General features: G+C 34.2%; 2 protein-coding genes and 1 long non-coding RNA gene across 3 annotated transcripts; 1 reads left to right on the top strand and 2 right to left on the bottom strand.

The window, feature by feature from the left end:
• The first annotated feature begins 11,753 nt into the window (after window positions 1-11,753).
• On the top strand, window positions 11,754-12,946 carry LOC131177851 (uncharacterized). The gene is made up of 2 exons (XR_009147122.1): window positions 11,754-12,280; window positions 12,454-12,946. It is a non-coding gene; the product is annotated as an uncharacterized LOC131177851 (long non-coding RNA).
• Window positions 12,947-15,780: 2,834 nt separating this feature from the next.
• On the bottom strand, window positions 15,781-17,406 carry LOC131179134 (rust resistance kinase Lr10-like). The gene has a single exon (XM_058145090.1). The coding sequence runs from the start codon at window positions 17,035-17,037 to the stop codon at window positions 15,952-15,954; it is 1,086 nt and encodes a 361-aa protein (XP_058001073.1). The 5' UTR covers window positions 17,038-17,406; the 3' UTR covers window positions 15,781-15,951.
• A 73-nt stretch (window positions 17,407-17,479) lies between these two features.
• On the bottom strand, window positions 17,480-22,675 carry LOC131183089 (uncharacterized). Its single transcript, XM_058153001.1, has 2 exons — window positions 21,661-22,675; window positions 17,480-17,507 (listed from the first exon to the last, which is right to left on the bottom strand). The coding sequence occupies exons 1-2, from the start codon at window positions 22,359-22,361 to the stop codon at window positions 17,480-17,482; spliced, it is 729 nt and encodes a 242-aa protein (XP_058008984.1). The 5' UTR covers window positions 22,362-22,675.
• Between the last annotated feature and the right edge of the window lie 551 nt (window positions 22,676-23,226).

Raw genomic sequence — 23,226 nt, forward strand, 5'->3', positions numbered from 1 at the left:
TACCAAACACACTTAACTATTTCAAGTGCAATTGTTACTCTTCATTCGTGGTAATGCTAAACATACTTAATGGTATTGATTGTTGCATCTATAACTATTACACTCTTAATTATTACCCTTGTAATCCTTAACCCCCATTTCGTTCACCCTGTACCAAACGCACTCTTAAAAGCAAGAAATAATTTCAAATGGGTAAAATAATGTTAGGTAGCTTTCGATCATTTGAAACAATTTTTATTATCACCACTGTCACTTGCCAAAATTGGGTGAGGTTTGTTTCTCTATCTTACAATGACAAAAGAAATAGTCAGTTCGATCCTTGTTAGGGAGGAAAAAGGCAAACAAAGATAGGTGTATTACATATGTCAAGTGCTAAAAGGATTTGAACTCAACTACCCAATCCTTGAAAAGCTTGCTTATGAGGTTCTCTCAACTACAACAAACCTAAAGCCATATTTCGAACCCCTTACCATAAAGTTCCAAACAAACTACCCCTTATGGAAAATCCTACATAGACCAAAAGCATCCGCATGATTAGCAACATGGTCGGTAGCTCTCTAAGCATATAACATAAGATACATCTCGAGGAAAACATTCAAAGCACAGGTACTTTTAGACTTTATAGCCGAACTAATGCTAGTGCCAGAAACCAAGGAAAAACCAAAAGAATAATGGAGCATTTAGGTAGACGAAGTGTTAAGTTTATCAGGTATAGGTATAAATGTCGCCCTTAAAGGGCCACACAAAATAAAATTAAAATATGCAGCGAAGCTAGCATTCTGGGCAATAAATAACGTAACCGAATATGGAGCTATCCTCATGGCATTACGAACCATCAAAGAGGTAAGAGCCCAAAAGGTCAACATTTACTGTGAGTCACAATTGGTTGTTAATTAATTATAAGAAACTACCAAGTAAAAGACCCAAACTTAGGTAGTTATGAGCTATGAATATAAAGCATGCTAGCACAAATCTGAGTAGATAACAGAAATGTGAAATCCTTTAAACACCAAGGGAGGAAAACTAAGAAGCAAACACTTTAGCAAAAATAACCACAGTAGGAGAACAACTCTTCTCACATCCCATTTCTTTGGAAGAGATAGCAATACCAATTATTGATAAGGAAGAGGTATTACTAATTGATATTAGAGAAAAATGGATGACACCCATTTTTGTCTATCTTGACCAAGGCTCACTCCCTGACGATCAATTGGAAGCCAAGAAGATAATACAGAGATCAACAAAATACAATACACTCGGTGGCTAGCTATACAGGAGATCCTAACTCTAACCATGGTTCAAATGTATTAGTAGAGAAGATGGTTTATTAGTCTTGCCCGAGATCCATGAGGGGCTATGAGGTAGCCATAAAGGGGCAAGAATGATCGCCAAAAAAGTATTCAGACAGGGTTATTTTTGGCCCACTATCGTTCACGATGCTAAAGACTTAGTTCAAAAATGCCAAAAATGCCAATAGCATAGTAACACTCCTCTTCTCCTAATAGAAAAACTTTCGACCATTGGCAGTCTATGGCCCTTCTACCAATGGGGTATAGGCATTCTTAGACCTTTCCCAACAGCATCAAGTCCACAAAAATATGTTATAGTTTCCATTAATCACTTCACCAAGTCGCTAAAAGCAGAAGCATTGTAGTATGTGATAGTTAATAAAGCAATTACCTTTATTAGAGAGAACATTTTCTGGAGGTTCAAAGTTCCCAAAGTCATCATAATAGACAATAGGACATAGTTTGCTTGTAATAAATTTAGAGAGTTATGTGCCAAGTGGGGGATTGATCTTCATTTTGCCTCAACCTATCATCCACAGACAAACAAAATGACCGAAGTCACAAACTGAACGATTCTTTATGGATTAAAGAGATGGTTAGTTAAAGCAAAAGGAGCATGGCCTGACCATTTGCTGAACGTCTTATGGGCTTACCGAACTACACCAAAGATGGCCATATAAGAAACTCCATTCTCACTTATATATGGAACAGAAGTAGTAATCCCAGTAGAAGTCAATGTTTCATCGACACGAACAGAATGCCCTGAGGAAGCTTCATAAGAAGAAGACCTACGATTTAACCTCAACACAACAAAAGAGCTAAGGGAGATAGCCTTTGTTTAGATGGCACAATACAAGAAAAAGATGATTAGCATGTACAACAGGAAAGTCAAAAGCTGAGCATTCAGGGTAGGAGACTTGATTCTTAAAAAGGACAATGTCAGAGGTGGTGTGGCTGAAGTAGGGAAATTAGGATGTAACTGGGTCAAACTTTTGTTATTTCTAAGGTTATCCACCCAAGGTCTTGTAAACTAGTTAAGATAGATGGAAGAGTATTGCCCTGAGCATGGAATATTTGTAATCTTTGTAAATATTATCAATAAAAGAGGAATTTTTTAGTGTATTAAAATTTAAGGGTGCTGCCGTGAGAGCCACTCCTCGGCTTGCTAATAACTAAAACTTAGAGATGATACTAATTCCTATAGATGAGTTTCTTCTTCTGATCAGAGCCTAGAGATGTGGAGCAGTTTGGCCATGGTGTCATGAGCTTTATTATATTCCTTTTGTAATTCTGAAATGAGCTCAGCTTTCTTCTATTCTCTAGCCTGGAATTCAGTTTTGAATTGAGTAGCTGCATCATTGTAAGCAAGGATGGCAGCTTCTACTAGTTCATCCTTTGCCTTGCAATCTTGGAACTCTTTTAACTGTTATTCTAAGGAGCTATCCTCAGAACCCCTTTGATAACTCTTGAGGAGATGTGCCAAATCTATACAGAGGGTGATAAATGGGCTCGATCACCATGAGATAAAGGAGTCCAAAGCAGAAGTGCAATAGAGCCATCAATAAGAGTAAGATCATCAACAGACAATCGGTCCAAGGTCTGAGCCAGAAAATTATAGAGTTTTTGCTGAGCTTCCTAAATTTCAGCTGGATCGAGATCAGAATCTAAAGATGGTGAAGTAACTGCCGAGGTGGATAGAACCAAGAAATCTAGTCTAACTGGTGGACTCTCAAACTTGGATAACTCTGGTCATCTGAAAGTAGACTATGGAAAGAAAGGCATCATTGAGGCCTATGATAGACAAAAGCAGAGTTAGCAAGCTGATTGTTATGTGACTAACTAGTAAAGTGAAAAAGATACTTGGGGGACAGCAGCTATAGAGCTAGAAGGTTCCTTTTTGGAGCTTTTATTGGATTTATAAGTTGGCTTTATAGGATCCTCCTCAATGGATGTGGAACCAGATATCAATCTTTCAGCCTAGAACATAGCATGGATTTCCCACATGAACTTCATCAGGTTATCATCCTGGCTAGTGAGAGGCCAGCAATTAAAAGAAGTAGGAGCAACTAGCGGCTTCACAACTGAGATATCTAATGGAGCCCAAGGAGTCTATTATATGGACTATCACAACCAATAATGGCAATAGTCTCTGATAAGTTGCATAGTCTTAGAGGTGGATGCCTTGTAATGTTTAGAGATTGCCAAGGAGGTGCAGTAGCTTTGGTGAAACTCTGTGGCTTGTGGATCTTAACCCTAGATGGAGTGATAGTTAGTTTTGCTTTCTTTAGAGGTGGAGAGTTTAAGGCATGACCTACAAGGAGATGGTTAGCACACAGTAATAGAAAATAAGCCAAAAATTAAAAGTTTTGAGCCATACCTGATCGAGGAGTGAGGAAAGTTTCTATTCGAATCTTCCATTAATCAGAAAACATAAAAGTATAACCAGTAGACATATCATGAGCAAAAAAGTGCTTAAGTGCTCTCTGAATCTCTTTAGTTGCATGATGAATGTCATCTACTAAAGTCCATCTCAACCTATTAGCAAAGGCTAGCCCATTAGACAGTAAAAGAGGAAGGTAAGGTACAGCCTAAACATACCCCTATTAATATGCAAACAATTAAGGAAGATACAGCTCATAGCCATAAAGAGAAGTATGAGGCCAGTTGATGGAAACTCCAACATACAACCACCGACTAACATCAAATTTGGCCCATACCTCAGTAACTAAGCCAAAAGTAGCTCTCATGGTATTAAGATCTAGATAGCATAAGACCTAATCAAGATGGTAGATAAAGAGGTAAAATTATTGTGCTAGAAGATCTGAGCTAAGGGACTAGAAGAAGTGAATCAAGTCTAAAGGTATAAGTGCAGTCCGTCATCCATCTACAGTGATACTATATGAGGAGCAGCGTGGTAGGACAGTGTGAGAGGATGGCTAGAGATTAAGAGAGTAATGAAAAGCCTAGAGTTAAAGTAGCCATAAGATGCTATGTCCACCACCAGAAGTAGCATTATCTCCAACCAACGAGCCCAAAGAGGAGTACAGACAGCCTAACAACATCTTACCAAGATTCAAGGGTATGCCATCAGATAATGCCTTAGCTATGGGTAGCAACTCTTAGGATGGTCTGCCTAAAGGTGGGTAGAAGACAAATTTACTGATGATACCCCACATAAAGAGGATTTGTTCTTCATTGGTGATATCACATTTCCTAGCATTAAGTGAGATAAAGTTAATAAAGAATGTCCCGAATATATAGTAGGCCGAGTGGATGCCATATCAGTAGCTAGAGCTGGTGAAGTCTCTCTATGGATGGGTAGACCAGTAAGAGCTACTACATCTCTCAAAGTAACAAACACGGGTCCTGGTGGGAGTATGAAATAGTTGTAGTTTTGAGACCAGAATGGCAACAGAGCAGTCAACAATGGCTCATCATAGACAATATCAACCAAGCTCAAGTCTATCAACTTCATCAAGTACATATCTTGCTAAGTTTGCTCATATTTGGGGCGAAGATGTTTAACCCATTCCATCTAGCCATCGTGTAGCAAGGGCTAAGATTTCATGAAACTAATGTTCCATGAAGTAGTCTATTTGCCCAGAAGGATTTCATATGAATTAGACAATGGATAGGGTAGGACACATTGAGCAATCTCTTCAGAAGTGGCAACTGAGCCAAGACAAGAATCGGGAGGATTGAAAGAATTAACAATGGTGGCCCTATTCAAATGAGATAAGAGCAAGTTATGGTTTGAGTATAGAAAGAAAAGTTAACGATGGTAGTATTACACTTACCTTGGATCTGCTAGAATAATAGTAGCAGCCAGTGGTGGATTTGTTTGATTGGTAGATGGGCCTGAGGAAGGAAATCTTGCTATGGTGATATGTAAAAGGCAATGGTTAGCTTAGAAGGAAAGCATGCAAGAAGTAAGTCATGATCCTAAAGGACTTACTAGAGATGTAATAGTAAGCAGTGCTGAGAATAAAGAGCTGGTGCCTTATGCTGCCTACAAATAAGTTCAATTATGTCAAAAAAAAAAGCATATATGTTATACTTGAAAAAATGAAGAAATTCTCCCAACTGGAGCAGAAGATACAAAAGCAGATGAGGGAGTCACTACAAGCAAAATCAAGTGACAATAAGTTCATTGCAAATGGAGAAAGTTTGAGGAGGTACCTAGAGTGATAGCTGTTGTAATAGGTGATGTCAACATTCCCATAGTTGTACTAAAGGGATCTAAAAGTTCATGGAAAGTCAACACAATGGAGACAAGTAAAGTGGATGGTATGTATAAAATGGACAATAATACTCACTAGGTTTGGTGGATGAAGGCCTGTCCATTCTGGCAACACAAGGTGGGGAGAAGATTGTTAAGGGTGCCAGTGGGGTGCCAACCCAATTCTAGTTGTGAAAACAAAAGCACAGTCATCAATGGAGCTTGAAAGGTATTTCTTATTGCCCACAAGTTTCACTATTTAAAGATTTTGGCTATGTTAGAAGTGAGTTCTTAGTTGAATATGTGTGCTCTATGTGTTGAAGTTGAATGACTGGAAGTGGGTTTGGGTAGATTAAGTTAAATTACAATGTGGATTGAGGTTTAGATTTTTGGTATGAGGTGTGTTCCATGGGTACCTTACTAAAATATTCTTGGTGATGGCCTTGGATTTTGGAGATGGTTCTTTAGGATGCATAATTGGTGCTAAATGTGGCTTGATTCCTAGTTTGGGGAGAGAAGGTTTTGTGTTGATGGGCTAAATTTTGGTGCCATGAAGTGCATTTTAAGTGTGCGCAAATCTGGTGATGGATTAGTGTAAAATTTAGTATGAGGAAATTTGAGAAATAATGAAGGACATTGATAGTGTGTGAAGTAAAAGTCAAGTTGATATAGCTGTGTAAGATTATTTTTATAGTTTATCCATATTGGGCAAGCAGTAAAATTGATGATAGTACCACAAGTCAAGATGCAAATAGTTTGGTCTAGAATTTCCCAAAAAGAATAGCAAAGTGTTAATTTATGTAGTTTGCGGTGAATAAGAAAATTGGTATTATAAAGTAGATTAGGATTCTACGAGAATTTTGGCAGCATTTCCTTATAATAGTGCTATGCCAAAAGTTTTCAAACACCACAAAGGGTCGCAATCAAGACACAAATCACAAATCAAGATGTTGTTCAAGGTCTACATATTTTTGGGTCATGCAGTTAGGTCCAAAATAATTCACAGAAGCTCAAATTGTAAGTATCATTCGTCAATTACATGGAACAAGTAAGAATTATGCAGCACAATATCAGTTTTATCAAAGGTGCGTTATCCAAAAATATTCTAATACTAAAAAGGTATGCTACCCAAAATTTTTTTGATACTCAAATTTCATCTTTTCCATCAAATTCATTACTCATAGATTCTAGTATCCTAGTTTGTCAATTTCTATCAATTTTTCCTTACTCAAAAAATTCTGATATCGATATTTGCTAGCTACGTCAATCCTAATTGTTACCTGAAAAATTCTGATACCTAAAAAATTCATAGAATCTCATCAAATTAATCAATTTCTTATTTTTTGAAAATTTCTAATAAATCAAAATCATCAGAAGATTTAAAAAAAAAAAAAAACCTTTTCTTCACGTTCTTTCCTTTTTCTTTACTTTTCTCTTCCTTTTCTTTCTTTCTTTTCTTTTCTTTTCTTTTCTTTTCTTCCTTTCCTTCCTTGCGCCGCCCACTCTTCCTCCTCTTTCCTTATGCCGCCTTGACTTCCTCCTTTGGTCGGCTATTCTTCCTCCTTCCTCCCTTGGTCAGCTACAATGGATATCTTTACTCCTTGCTTGTTAAATTTTTTAGTGTTTAATTGGCTTGGATTGCGATATTTGGGAGGTTTTAAGTGAGTTTTCTTGGAAAATTTGGGAAAAAGTGTATATGGTGTGTGATAGGAATAGGAATTGAGAAAAACATTGTGAAATTAGGAAAGTGAAAGAAAGAAAAGTTGATGGAGAGTGAGAGAGAGGGCGAGCAACAGAGAGAGTGAGAAAGAGATCAACAGAAAGAGAAAGAGAGTGGTGAGGGTCTTGATCTTTTGTTAATTTGGTTTATTTGTGAGGTTTGGGTGTCTATGTGAGCTAATGACCTTGTGTTTGGGTGAGCTAAAATGGTGATTTTAAGACATTAGTGAGAGTGATATGAGTTTGGGTTCAGTCCAATTGAAATTATTTGTGTCCAATGTGTTTGGATAACATGATTAAGAGAATGGGCTTGATATTGTCAAAGGATTAAATGGAGTTGTGAATCAAGCCCATCTTGAGAGAGCTAAAGTCCATTATGTACGGGTAAGGAAATTGTAAGACTAGGTTATCATCCATTGGTAAGAGAGTTAATGGGTTCATTGTAATTGGGTGAGAGAAAAATAAATTATGAGTGGGCCTCTAAGAATTAAAATATCATATTATTTTAATTTTCAAGCTCTATTAGGGTTGTAAGAAAATTGATCCATGGGGTTATAAAATGAAAAAAAAAAGTTGGTGTGTATAAAAAAAAAAGAAATAAAGAGTTAAGAGAAAAATGTGAACTTAGTCATAAAAAAAAATTTATTAAATAAATTTTGGCTGACACATCGCTAGTTAAATTTTATTTAATGGAATTAAAATGTTCTCTTATTTAATTTATTGGGTAAAATTTTGGCTCTACCAATATTGCCAATTTTTATCCAATGGGTTAAATTTTTCAAGAATTTCTTCTTGGAAGGAAGACAACAAGAGTAACATACGAGCTACAGAATTCCAAGTCTAGTTCAAGACAGCCAAGTGACAGCTGAGGTGACATCCAACTTCTTCTTTACATGTGTATAGCCTAAGTCCTCAAGCTATACACATGGAGAGGGATCTATTTACACTATAATTTAATTTTAATATTTTTGGGCACAATTAATTAATGGGTCTGAAATATTAAATTAAATTTCCAATTTAATGTGATCAAGCCCATAGCTTAAGCTGGCAGAAGACTAACAGTCAGTGATTATCAATTGCATGGAGCTAGACTGATTAAATAATTACACGTACCAGTGGGTGTTATTTATTCAGTGTCTAAAAATATCTACTGAAGATAGTGGAGTAGTGGGCACGTGGACAATGAATAAGTGGTGTAGTGGGTGGTTATTGGAAGAAAGTGGGTGGTTATGAGAGTTACTTGATGGTTGTGGAGGTTACAAAAAGTGAGCTAGTGGGGAGAGAAAGGTGGCTAGTGGTGGAGAGATGGTAACCACCTTGCTTGGTCACCAAGCAGATTTTTCCTATAAAGAGACGTGCTGGGCAAAAGCAAAGACACACAGCCAATCAATCAACACTTGATAGACACAATGTCTTAGCTCAAATTATCTCTAGTTCAGCAATATTTACATTTTCAACCATCTTTTATTTTTTCAGCTAAGCAATTAGTCTTTTATTTTTAGTTCAAGCAATCCTTTACAATTTTCAATGCACATATTTTAATTCCTATAAGCGATCTTTACAATTTTCAATGCATATATTTCAATTCCTGTAAGCGATCTTTACAATTTTTAATGCAATCTACATCTTTTATGTTCATATTTCTTTTTAAGCAATCAGCTCATTTAATTCTCAATGTCCAATTTATTTTTCAAGTGATGATTTAATTTTTTATCAAGCGATCATTTATTTTTTTCATGCACAGATTTACTTTTCCAAGTGATAAATTTACTTTTCTGCAAAGCAATGAATTCACATTTTCAATACACAAATTTGCTTTTCCTACAAAGTGATCAATTTACTTTTCAAATGCACAGATTTAATTTTTAGTCAAGTGCTCGGTTTACTTTTCCAATGCAATCATTACATTTCTGTGATGATCAATTTACTTTTCAAGCACACTTTTACTTTTCAATGTATAAGCTCCCTTTCATATTCTCTTAAGCAATCAAGTCCTTTTCCAATTTTACAAAAGCTGAACAAGTAGAGATCCTAACAAAGAGCATCCTAGTGGAGTTAGGAAACCCAAGGGAAGATTAGGTCCTTTCTTTCTCATTAATTGTCCTGTTCAGAAGTTAGACTAGAGCACATTTATTTTACATTGGGATCATACGCGTCTTTGACATGCCTGCAATCCAGTTCACACGTAAAGAAAGGCCATACGTGTTTTTGACACTTATAAATTGATTCAAATCAATTTCACTAGGAAATAGTTTCTAATTTTTATTCTTAAACAATAGAACCATACTTCAATTCAACTATCTGCTGGGAGGGGTAGCCCTAGCTTTACATTAGTCATTAGCAATCACTTGCAAACTGGTTCACTTTGAGGTTTCAAACTTTGTGTCTCTCTCATCACTTGCAAGAAGTCATTGGGCTCCTTTCCACCACTGTTGTCTACGTCTTAGCTACCTTTAAAATTTTCTTTTACATACAAACAACTCAAAAGAAATTCTTGACAGATCAGTCACTTAGGATGGGTTTAGGAAATGAAAGTGGAAAGTTATAGAAATAACCCATAATTAATATTTTTAGATTTTTTTGTCATTTATTTCAAAATATTTTATTAATACTTTATTAAAAATTGGATTTTCTAGTCACCTCATTCTCTAAACTTTCTCTCTTTTCTTTCCTTCTTCTTCTTTTTTCTTTTTTTGAGTTTTTTGGAGTATTTTCACATATGGTTACACCTCTCCTTTTTCTTTCTTTATTTTTTATATATTTTTCTCAATAATCTCCAAGTCAGTATTCTTTTGAGATAAATCTATATTTATTCACAGTCTATTCTTATTAATAAATCTAAGTTTTATCTCCTTTTTTGAGAGTATTTGGTGTCTCCTCTTGTACGAAGATTTAGTATTTTCTCCTGTGCAAGGATTTGTTGTTTCCTTCATTGCCATGATCTATTTTTTCTTTTTTTTTTTTTTTTATCATAGAGTTAGTTGTTCTGTCTTGTTATTTGGATAGGAGAGTAATGATAAAAAATATAGATTTTCTCTTCATGAGTATATAAAAATTTGATTGTTTTCATATTGGACTTGTAGAAAAATTGTGATTCAAATAATGGCATATTACCATTGAATGGAGCGTACTTCCTGTTGAATGGCCAGATCAAATACTCTTCTTTAAATTAAGATAATTGCTATTATATTTTGTGTAATTAGTTTATTTTAAATTTTCTTATGCAAAATTATAGTAACATGAAATTTTATATTTTAGAATTGTATTCTGTCTCCATTTAATGAAAGCACTATCCCTTATTTTCTGAGAAAAAAAAATTTCAAAAACAAGATATAATTAATGGTTGTACATGACATAATAAAATCTTAACTAGGAATGATAATGGGTAAGGCACCCCCTAAAATTTTCTTACCCAAATTCAAATCGATTTAATTTTATCAATAATTAAACCTACCCTTTTATTAATACCCAAAAGCTCCCAAATTCGTTTAATTGTATATATTTTAATTAATAATCTACATAATTTTTTTATTAGTAATTTATATTTTAAAATTTTAATAATTTTATAAAATATTTAAATTCCTTTCATTTAAAGTATACAAAAATTTATAAATATTATTATAAAAAATATATATTTTATATTTAATTAATTATTTATATAAATGTGTTCGGGTAATAGGTATCCAATATGTAAAACCCAAATCAAACCCAAACTTGATCATGGACATTATTTCTCAAACAAGAATCCACCTCAAAATTGGTTATATACTATTTAAAGCCATTCTATTAGAATTTGGTCGGATCAAGTGCTCATAAATGCCCGACCCGTTGCCGTCCCTGATCTCAACTACTGGTTTTAACATTTGTAATTAAAATTGCACAAACATTTCATGTTTATTAAAACTTCAGGGAGTCTCATGAATCCACAAACAACTCATTCTCTTATCTTTCAAATAGGTCATAAAAAAAAAATTATAAATGTTCAATTTTATGTCCAAATATATATTGGTGTAATAGATATAATGTTACATACCAAGCAGAGATGATAATTAATAAATTCAATCCATCAATTTAACTAAAATATATCAGATTCATAATGTGATTAAAATCGCAATCAATCTAAAGTGAATTAAATATATAAATGATTCATAAAATTATGATGAATTTAACAATTTTTATGATTCGATTTAAAGAAAATTTGTTTTGATTTATCAACTTAAATGTGATCTAAAAATTAAATGAATAAATTTATTTTTTAACTAATTTTTTATAAAGAAAATTAATATAACCTAACGCAAAAAAATTTGCGATACACTCGATGTCAAATTAAAATTATTTTTTAAATTCGTTTTATAATTAAAAATATTTGATTTTATAATCCAAATATTTTTTAATAGTATTATTAAATAAAAGAAAAATATTCTTAATTTGCTCAGTTGACTAGCTAAGAAGCCAAAGCTATACAAATAAGATTGCAGATAGCAATGGCGAGATGAATATGCCTTTGATTTGCTTCTTGTGTTTCATTATGTTCCTTGAAGATCATGGATTATGTGTTAATGATTGCAACACATCAGCATGTGTGAGACACGGACCAGCCGTCCAATTTCCCTTCTGAATCAAAGGCAGGCAATCACTCCAAGTTATTTATACTAATGATCCAGAAGGTTGCCTTCGGAGAAGTCTTTTGAGCTTCGATCTATCTGTTTCTCCCTTCCATCTTAAGGGGCATTATGCCTACGAAAACACATTATTCAATTGCTCTTCAACGGGAGGCTATAAGCCAATCCACTGCTTTAGTAGTCCACAATATCAGGTCTATGCCGTTTATTCAGAGAGTTCTATTGGTGACTTGGACCTGAACGTTGTCTTGCAATAAGATACATGATATTTCTCCAGTTCCATATCATTCTCTCTATTCCCTGGGAACATCGTTTGAGTTGGGACAATCCCAAGTGTAAGAGTTGTGAAGTAAAAGGCAAGTGCTGCAGATTGGAGAGCAACAACACTAGATCTGAAACTCAATGCTACGGCATGCTCAAGCCACAACAAGGTAATTATGTATTAATCTGTTTTTGCTTCAGATAAATGAATTACATAAAATTTCTTGAAGGTTACCTCTCTACTCTTATCTCCACTTTTATACATGGTTCATTTTTAATAAGCTCTTTACATAGTTATCTAGAGTATGGCTTTTTTGACTGGGAATGTTTTATATATTCACAGGTGTAATCCTGGGTTCAATCCTTCTTGTACACTACCGCAGATATATGTTCAACAAAATAGAAAGACAATATTAGTCCAAGATTGAAAAATTTTTGGATGACTACAAATCTTTCAAGCCTACTAGATATTCTTATGATGATATTAAGAGGAAGACTAACCAATTCAAAGACGAATTGGGCTAAGGAGCTTATGGAACTGTGTTCAGAGGAAAGCTATCTGATGAAATTATGGTAGCTGCTAAAGTCCTCAACAACTCCAAAGGAAATGGAGAGGACTTAAACCGCATAAACCGCATGACATCTTGTTTGATTACGACTTCAATCCCAAAATCTCATATTTTGGATTGGCTAAGGTTGGTGCTAAGGATCAGAGTGTGGAGCCCATGACAACGGCGAGAGGGACCTCTATTATGTGAATTTAAACCATGCAATGTAGAGATTGGAGGAATTGAGAAAACATTAATCAGATTGTGTTTTTGCTTTAAATTACTTTACTCAATTTGAGCGTATCAAAAGTAGATATGGTATTTTTTGCACGTGTATGTTAGATTGCAGATGTGCTATGGATGCGTATAAGATTGCAGGTGTGCCAGAGATGCATATAATCCCATTTGTAAATGTACTTGCACTAGTCTGACTTCTAATTGGAATGATTGGTAGGAAATAAAAGATTGAATTTTCATTTGGGTTCCTTGATTCCACTAAGATGCGCTTTGTCAAGATCTCTACTTTGAAAAGTAAAGGTTGTTCATAATTGATTGCTTTGAAAAGTAAATAAGTGCAAAAAAGGTAAAAATTATGCTCGATTGAAAAAATAAATTACTTGTTGAGAAAAATATTAATATGTGGAATAAGTGTAAATGAGAGCTTTGAGAAATTGAAAGACTGATTTGCTTGAAAATGTAAATATTTACTAAAAATTGTAAACTAGCATGCTGAAAAATTAAAGAGTTTATTTGCGGAAATTAGAATACTCAACTCAACTCAACTCAACTCAACTCAACTAAGCCTTTATCCTAAAAATTTGGGGTTGGCTTTATGGATTCTCTTTCTCCACTCTAAACAATTTTGGGTTAAATCCTCAGAAATGTGTAATGCTTCTAGGTCATATTATACTACTCTCCTCCAAATCAGTTTAGGTCTACCCCTTCTTTTTTTTCTATCCTCTAACCTAATATGCTGTACATGTCTAACTGGACCCTCTGTATATCTATGCTTCACATGACCAAACCACATCAATCTCCCTTCTCTCAACTTATCCTCAATTGGCACCACTCCTACTTTTTCTCTAATACTCTCATTACGAACTTTATCTAGTCTAGTATGGCCACTCATCCACCTTAACATTCTCATCTTTGTAACTTTTATCTTAGACACATATGACTCATTCAGTGCCCAACACTCACTACTATATAACATGGCCGGTCGTATGGCTGTACGATAAAATTTTCTTTTCAACTTATTGGGAATCTTGCGATCACATAAAACTCCCATGGCACGTCTCCACTTCAACTATCTGATTTTAATCCTATGACTAACATCCTCCTCACATCCCCGATCTACTTGAAGAACTGAGCCGAGATATTTAAAGTGATTACTTTGGCACAGTACCACTCCATCCAAACTAACTCCTTCCCTATCACTAGCTCGGCCTTCACTGAACTTGTAATACATGTATTCTGTCTTCGTTCTACTTAACTTAAAGCCCTTTGACTCTAGAGTATTTCTCCAAAGTTCTAGCTTTCTATTAACTCCTCGCGTCTCATCTATTAGAACTATATCATCTACAAACATCATATACCAAGGGATACTCTCTTGTATGTGTTTCGTTAATTCATTTAAAACTAATGTAGAAAGGTAAGAGCTTATAGCTGATCCTTGGTGTAATCCAACTGAGATAGAAAAATCTCTTGTGTCCACTCCCACTGTGCACACAATAGTAGTTGCTCATTCATACATATCTTTCAATACTTGTATGTACCTAATAGATACCCTCTTTTGTTCTAACACTCTCCATAGGACATCTCTTAGAACACTATCATAAGCCTTCTCCAAATCGATAAAAACCATGTGTAGATCTTTCTTCACATCTCTATATTTCTCTATCAAGCTTCTAATGAGAAAGATATCTTCCATAGTTGAATGACCGGGCGTGAAGCCAAATTGATTAGGAGAGATAGAAGTATCATGACTTAGTCGATGCTTCACAACTCTCTCCCACAACTTCATCGTGTGGCTTATGAGTTTAATTCCCCTATAGTTTGAGCAACTCTGTATGTCTCCCTTATTTTTAAAAATAGGTACTAAAATACTCCTCCTCCATTCATCAAGCATTTTCTTTGAGTTTAGAATCTTTTTAAATAATTTAGTTAACCTAAATATTGATTACAAGAATTGAAATATTTGCAGAAGAACTAAAAAAATAGTTGCTTGAAATAAAAATTAAAAGCTGGAATTGAAACTGATGTTGGACTAAAAAAGCAAACGATCGCTGAACTATAGAAAATTAAAACTAAGTCATTGTGATTGTCTGTTGCTGAGAGTTGTGTTGGTTGTGCGTTTTTTGGTCCTTGAAATGAAGTTCATCACATCTATTTATAGGCAAAGTGGCTTGGTGGCCTAGTTTGCTGTAACAAACTTACTTGGTGGCCTAGTTTGCTGTAACAAACTTACTTGGTGGCTAAGTCTTTTACATTAGGAAATTACCTATTGTATCAATTTCTGCACCTTATTTTACTTGTTGCACCAAGCTTCTCTGACAAAATTCACGTGATTTTATCCAGAAGAAAGTGGTCCATTACTTGTACCTTTCTCTCTATTTGTTGTAACCACTTGTAACATTCTGTAACCGCCCATCTACTATTCCACTTTTGATGCCACCATTTAATCCAAATATGACCCGTTATCTGATACCTATTATCTTTTGTAGATATATTGGAGATACCAAATATCTGTAACTACCCAATAAACAACCAACCATTTGTATAAGTAATAATTTAATTGTTCTAGTTCTAAATAATTAATACTCAATGGCGTTGATCTTTTGTCAGCCTGAGCTATAGGTCAAACCATATTAAATAGGCAATTTAATTTAATATTTTAGACCCATTAATTAATTAGGGTCCAAAAATATTAAAATTAAATTGTGGTGTAAACATATTGTTTTATTACTATTATTGAAACATATTCTAAAGATGCTTAACTCAAATAAGGTTTTTCCTTGTCAAACTCTGTTGTTCATATACTCAAATAAGGACAACAAAACCAATAAATGGTGAAACATCTGCAAATGCTCTAAACATCATAAAGTTTAGAAGAACCTAAAATATGATGCAAATATAAGTAGCGATCACTTGCAATTTAAACATAGAATTATTACAAACTATCATCAATTCATCAATTAACTCTAGTGTTTAGAGCAATTTTAAAGGATACAAGAGGAAGAAGATTATTGTTCCATCATTTGAAATGGAAGACTGCTATTTTAATGTGTGGTATGTTAGCCTTCCCCCACCACACTGAGCAGAATATTTCCTGAGTTCCCTTGACTTGGATTTTCAGCCAGGCTATTCGATTCTGTAGTCACTGAATCTGCAGGAAATAGAACAGGCCTAGGAGGCATTTGTAGGCTTTCAATATCTCCTTCAAGCATCTCTACAACTTTGTTCATTGCTGGACGATCGGAAGGCTGAAACTGTACGCACCATAATCCTGTTATAATCATTTTCCGAGCTTTTATATTTTCCTCTTCCGCTGTCTCTTCTATTGGTAAATTTCCACTAGAGAGTTGGTCATAAACCCGAAATGGACTATAAACTTCACTTAAACTTTCAGCAAATCCATTTACTTTCTTCCCTCTATCTGCAACTTCTAACACCAACTGTCCAAAACTATACACATCTGCCTTGTGTGAGACACGTCCAATGTTTTTGTAGAATATCTCTGGTGCCATATATCCTAATGTTCCCCTTTTAGCTGTAAGAGATGCAATGCTTCCCTTAGTTGGATAAAATTTAGCAAGGCCAAAATCAGAGATCTTTGGAGTGAAATTTTCATCAAGAAGAATATTGTGAGGTTTGATGTCAAAATGAAGGATTTGCATGTCACAACCTAGATGTAGATATTCAATGCCATGAGCAACTCCAAGTGATATCTTATATAGTTTTTCCCAACTTAAGGAAACGGATCCTTTATGACAATCAATATAATTATTAAGAGATCCTTTAGACATGAATTCATATATAAGAGCTTGCTTTGATCTCTCAGCACAAAAACCAATCAATTGTACCACATTAACATGGTGAATCTTCCCAATTGTAGCGACTTCATTGATAAAATCTTGTCCATCATCTTTGGGTTTATTTAATATCTTTACTGCAGCAAATTGACCACTACGAAGCTTTCCTTTATACACAGAACCAAAGCCTCCTTCTCCCAACTTTTCCTTGAAACCTCCTGTTATCTTTTTAATGTCTGAATAAGAATATCTTATTGGCATGAGGTTATTGTGACTCTGAAGGAATTCTTCAATGGTATTGTATCCTGATAAATGTCTCCTTCGCCATTTATAAATGATAAATGCCATCACACATGGAGTCCCACATAGGCATTTTGCAGCAAGAAGCAAAAAAAGAAGCTTTCCTGGATGAAATTTTGATTCAAGAGGGGTATAAAATTATCATTAGTTTTTTGATGTTACTTGTGATCGCACAAATTTTATTCCTTGGTTAAACCAAATTCAGTAGACTAAATCAATGAAATTGCAGTATTTTGAATTAAATTCAAAAATTCTGAAATGAATTTCAAAATCCTGCAATATCATAGGTTTGGTCCATATTTAAAGACATAGCCAATAAAGTCTAAGTTGCTATACATAATGTGTCATGTTTTTATGTTGTCTCTACATATAATTAGACTTTATGTCCCTACATTCATTAAAATGAAAGGAATTCTTACCGCCATAAATAGAGATGGCTGCCAAAATCGCTGCGAAAAAAGTGAACCTATTATGTAAAAAAAGAGTGATCCTACCTCCTATCATGTAGATGTTTACAACTGCTTTACCAAAGAAAAAAAAAAAGTCAGTATTAAAAAAAAATATTTAGCTTATTTTTGTGATGAGGTCATATGAAAAAGAACAAAACAAAAATAAAATAAACATACATCGCATAGATTAGATCCTTCATGCAGATCTTAACTATCAATAATATATATTTTGCCTGTATTATATACATTATGTATTTATCTCATAATAATAACAATAACAATAATAATAAACTAGAAAGTCAGCCATTTCTTCCTATTGTGTGATTTATGAATCGAACGAAAAATGGTTGAAAGCATTACTTACACCACGCGTTCTTGTACATGCATCGAACACTGTTTCTGCTGTCCAGAATGCAACTCCGAGAATAACATTTTTCACATTTGATGATGTACTTGTGACGCCCCTTACCCGTCTATTGTATAGCCGAGCAAGAAGTGCCACATTCGGTGCCGGAGCAACCTATCTTGTCTTGTCATGTCTATTGTAAATTTTAATGTCCTTTAAATCAGGTAATTTAAGCGTAGAATTTTTTTTTTTTTTTTTATATCTTATTTCTGTGGAGACCCGAACAGATCCTTCTCTATTTTATTAGCATCTAGCGGGTTCCACTATCACCTGTTAATATATTCATAGTCATCTCACATATTTCCATATCATATTCTCTTGTATCATATCATTCACAACTATTTATGAGATTTCAAAATGAAGTGTCATCTATTGCATTCATATGGAAATTCATAGATAATAAATTATAAGTTTTCATTTCAAGTCCAAAATGAAATACATCATAAACTAGTAATTACATTATGCCTAAACATAATGAACCAAAATACTAGTCTATACATGGGCCCTACCAAAATACAAAAGACCGGTGAGGTGACTCTGGACAATGGCGATCCGATCGAGTTCGCGGTGTACTCTTGGTGGTGCTATCTGGGTCTTGGGACTGATCTCCAGTACCTACGCGATGGAAAACCAACGCGCTAAGCATAACACTTAGTGGTGCATAATTTATAATAACAATAATTTAATAATTTGAAATAATATATGCAACTCATAATTTCTTGATCTTTTATATTTTTATTGCTCTTTGGAAACAATTAACATTATCGGAATCTTTTATAATTACTTATTGTATTTTAAGTCTTAATTAATTTTTATCAGTGCCCAAGAAACCTATAACAAATTTATAAAGGCTGAATGCACGGGTGTATACTGGTTAGACAGCCATATGTCTATCCAGAATCACGCATCGTGCACGAGGCCACCGTCGCACGAGACCTGCTATCAGGCTTGTAAAGCCAGAAATAAAGTAGGCACAATAGCTAGTAAGTAGGCATATAGCCTGTAGAACAATCATACCAGACATATATTGTCAGTTCATGATTTTCTCGGTAAGCAGTACTGCTATCTGTAGTCCCTAATTGGTATACCAATTTATCCAAACTAAATAAATAAGTCTAGATATACTATGGGCAATTAAATATTTTTAATTAATTTAGCACTATTCACTGTTACTATTTTCTAGTACTGTTTATTAGTACCATTAATTTCATATTAATAGGACATTAGTCCCAATTTACATATTCATATCATTTTTAATATTTAATTTTCCTTATGAGTATTTTAATTATCATATATAGCATTTTTCCCATGAACCTTTCTTTAGGTTCATGTTGATGTGTTATCTTTATCTAGGAATTTGACTAGGTTAGGATGTCTATTTAGTCACACTTTCTTCATAACAATTGCTCCTCTATGTTTAAACTTGAATTTCAGCTTTTGAATTACTGAATTTGGAGTTATAGAACTCAAGTTATGGTCAAAATACCATAACTGGTCCGTTTGCCTCTAAGCTGTCCAGAATTTACAATTTCGGGTCAATAAACTTTGACCAGTCATTTGATCATTTTATTGTCATTTTTAGACTTAGGTTCCTTCACAAGATATGTTCCTCTATGTCTTAGGGACTCCCAGGTACAATTTCATAATTTTTCAAGCTTGGTATAGTGAGTTATAGTCAGTGTATTAACCTGGACTCTCAGTCCTATAAGGGCAATAACCAACTTCAGGGCAGTATGTTTGACCCTCTTTTTAGGGTCTTTACACTTAGAATTTGGCAAAGGTGTCTAAATCAATGTTGTAGCCCTAAGTATCATGTTTCCAGATCATATTTGCACATCTCAAATGGAATTTCCTAGTGGGAGTTATGGCCAAATGAACACACGGGTATCAAATGGCATTCTGGGTTCAACTTAACATTTTTCAGATTTTTATTCCTAATTTTGGCTAATATTTTCCCTAGGATGCAATGATTTCTAGAGCTTGGTCAAAACATAAAAATTGTTGTTCTATGTCTTATAAAACTTTTGGCACTAGTTTCACTCAATTTGCAGCTTTGGAGACCAAGTTATGGCATTTTTGCCAAAACTGGTCAAGCATGCCAAAGGAACAGTATTTTGGACAATTTCTGGGTTGGCAGTTTTAGTGACTCAACTTGTGCTAACAATTTGATTTGGTTAAAAGCAAAACTGGGTTAAGTGGTCTTCATGAAAAGTGTAGCCCTATGTCTAGACTTTCCATGGGTAAAATTTTAGGTCATTTGGACCAGTACAGAGAGAGTTATGACCAAATGAATACGTACTGTTCATTTGGTCATTTTCTGGGTTGGCAGTTTCAGTGGCCCAACTTGTGCTAACAATTTGAATTGGTTAAAGGCAAAACTGAGTTAAGTGGTCTTCATGAAAAGTGTAGCCCTATGTCTAAACTTTCCATGGGTGAAAGTTTAGGTCATTTGGACCAGTATAGAGAGTTATGACCAAATGAACACGTACTGTTCATTTGGTCATTTTCTGGGTTGGGTGCAGGGAAATCCGAATTTGGACAATATTTAGCTCAAGTTTTGGACAAAATTTGGGCATGGTTTCTTCATGGAAAATGGGCTATTTTGGGTCTAGTTTCACCTCCAATTGGCCTCATACCAATTGGGGTCACACAATTTCATTTATGGCCTAAAATGTACACTGCCCTCAACAAACACAACCTGCAGAAAATTGACACTTCCAAAACTCAATCTCCTCCAACTTCCTTACTTCAATTTGCATGCAATACACTTCTATAAGCAACAATCTCATCCCAATTAGGTCAAATTTCAAGCATTTACACAAAATCTCCAAGTCATGTACACAAACCCTAATTTCCAAGTTTCAAACTCAATCAATTCAATCCCTTTTCACTTCTCATACATATAAGCATATCAATCATCATCTCTAAACTCATTTACATTATTTGAACACAATAAAGCCCAACACATTTCATGGCTGCCAAAATTTGGGGACATCATGGGTTCATGAATTTCTTGTTAATTTCTTGAAATTTCCACTTATCTGAAGTCACTTTCAAGTATTAAAAGAAGAAGGAAGGGAGAAAAGCACTAACCTCTTGTGACCCAACTTGAAAATTTTCCCAAAACTTCAACTTCCCTTCTCCCTATGGGTACCTAGAGCTTCCTTATGATGTGGGCTAAATTTTTAATGAAGGGGACCATGGGTTTTGGTGGATAAATGAAGAGAAACTCAAGCTCAAAGCTTGACCAAAAATGGTGGAGAGGAGAGAACATGGAGACGGCAAGGAGAGAGAGAAGAGGAAATGAAGAAGACTTGTGGTTGGTGAATTTTTGTCTCTTGTGTCTTATATTTATATATATATATTCTATAATTATTGTACTTTATTTTTTTTTAAATGCCATAAGTCTATTTCCTTTTTTTTCTTTTCTTTCCTTTTCTTTTCTTTTCTTTTCTTCTTCTTTCTCTTCTCATTTTCCAAATTCAAATTCATAAATTTAATTTATGTTAATTATTTTATTTCCTAATTTTAATTTGACATTTAAGTCAAAATTCACCTCTAGGGGTAAAATGACCAAAATGCCTTTAATGGTGCTCATTGGGTTATTTTTATTATTTTATACCAATTTATAAATTCTCTAAATTTTAATTTATTTTTCTCAAAATTTTTCCTATATTTTTTTAATATTTATTTCATTAATTTATGCCTCCTCACTATAGTTTAAGTGTAGTTCCAGACATCCTGACTGTCCGAACAGACATTACTCGTCGGAACAGTAAAATGTACGGACTATCTACGGTGAGGGCGTTACAGTACTTGTGCCAGGAAAGCTGAAACCCAAATGCAAGTTCCCTGTGAATTTCAATAAAGGACATATTCTTCTTTGTCGTAACAGGAAACAAACTCATCATGTCCACGCTGCACAACTCCTTCAAATCAGATACCTTCATGTCTCCTATATTTACATAAGAGTAGTGCCTCTTCAAAGCAGATACAGAAGAATTGAATCCACGTAAAACGCAAGGAGCGGTGTCCACGTAAAGGGGAGAGTACACTGGATTTGGGCACTTGATGAAAATAATCCTCTGCGATAACATGGGAGGTTCTTCCAACTTATCCCATTTGTCTTCTTCTGACTTTGTCCATTGGTATTTATAATAGGAATATGGAACAATCCCATAATCATAATAATAATAATCAATTGGTAAAGGAAAACGAGGAAAGGAGGAGCAATCATCTTGATGGACGCCGGCATCCGCCAGTCGGATTGTGAAGTTATCGTAATTAATGGAATGAACATAGTATCTTCCTCGGAATAGATTTAACACCGTGAAATTATTTTCACAAGAAAGCTCAAATCTATGGTCTCCGCAATTGTTTGGATCAGTTTGTAATCGGAAAGGGTAACTAATGTTGTGGATATTGCCACATGAAGAAGGGGCACAGAGACTTGTATCCCTTCCATTGCAAGTTTGGGAGAAAAGCAGGAAAAGAAAGATGAGCGTTTCTGTAGTCATGGGAGGACAGCAGAGAGAAGTTTATTCTGCATAAACAATTCTTCTAGCTATTTTCCGTAACATTTCTACTGGTGGTGGTGAAGAGCCATTGTAATTTTATATTGGGAAAAAAATGTTGAAATATATATATTTTCTTATTATTTACTAAAAATTGGGTGAAATTCCTGTAAAAAAAATTGAGAAAAATAAAAGTTTAATCGTCATTAAATTTAAATTTCTTATGAAGTTGGACATTGATTAAAATTCCAACCCATTAAAATCAAATTTAATTTGGGGACCCATGGGATGGGAGTAAAGTTGGGTGCAACAGCTTTGAGCTGAAGGTGGCTCTGCCTCAGTGATCAGTCATCACTTGCAAACTGGTCCACTTTGACATTTCAAGCTTGGTGTCTCTCTCATCACTTGCAAGAAGTCATCAACCATTGCTGTATACGTCTTAGGATGGAATTAGGCCAACAAAACACCATGTGATTGCCACTAGAAAGAGTAGAAAAATAAAGATACAATCTTTTGTTAATTAATTAATTCCTATGGTTGAACCCTAGCTATATTTATAGATGATAATACAATTTCTGTTGAGTCGTAGATGCCTTCTATATTAAGTTTGGAATTGAAATTTATGATTGTTTTGCATTTATTTTTAAGGCTCCATTTATTTTATAAAAAATAATTTATATATGAAAAATATTTTTTATAGAAAAAATATTTTCATTGTTTGATTGTAATTTTGAATTAATAATATATATTTATTTTATATATGTACAAGTATTTTTATATTTTAATAAGATTATAAAGTTTAAAAAATAGACTTAATCTTTTGAAAAATATAAGTTATTTTTAATAAAAATAATTTAATTTTTTCTTT

The sequence above is a fragment of the Hevea brasiliensis genome, chromosome 1, assembly GCF_030052815.1.
Source record: "Hevea brasiliensis isolate MT/VB/25A 57/8 chromosome 1, ASM3005281v1, whole genome shotgun sequence".
NCBI classification, from domain to species: Eukaryota; Viridiplantae; Streptophyta; class Magnoliopsida; order Malpighiales; family Euphorbiaceae; genus Hevea; species Hevea brasiliensis.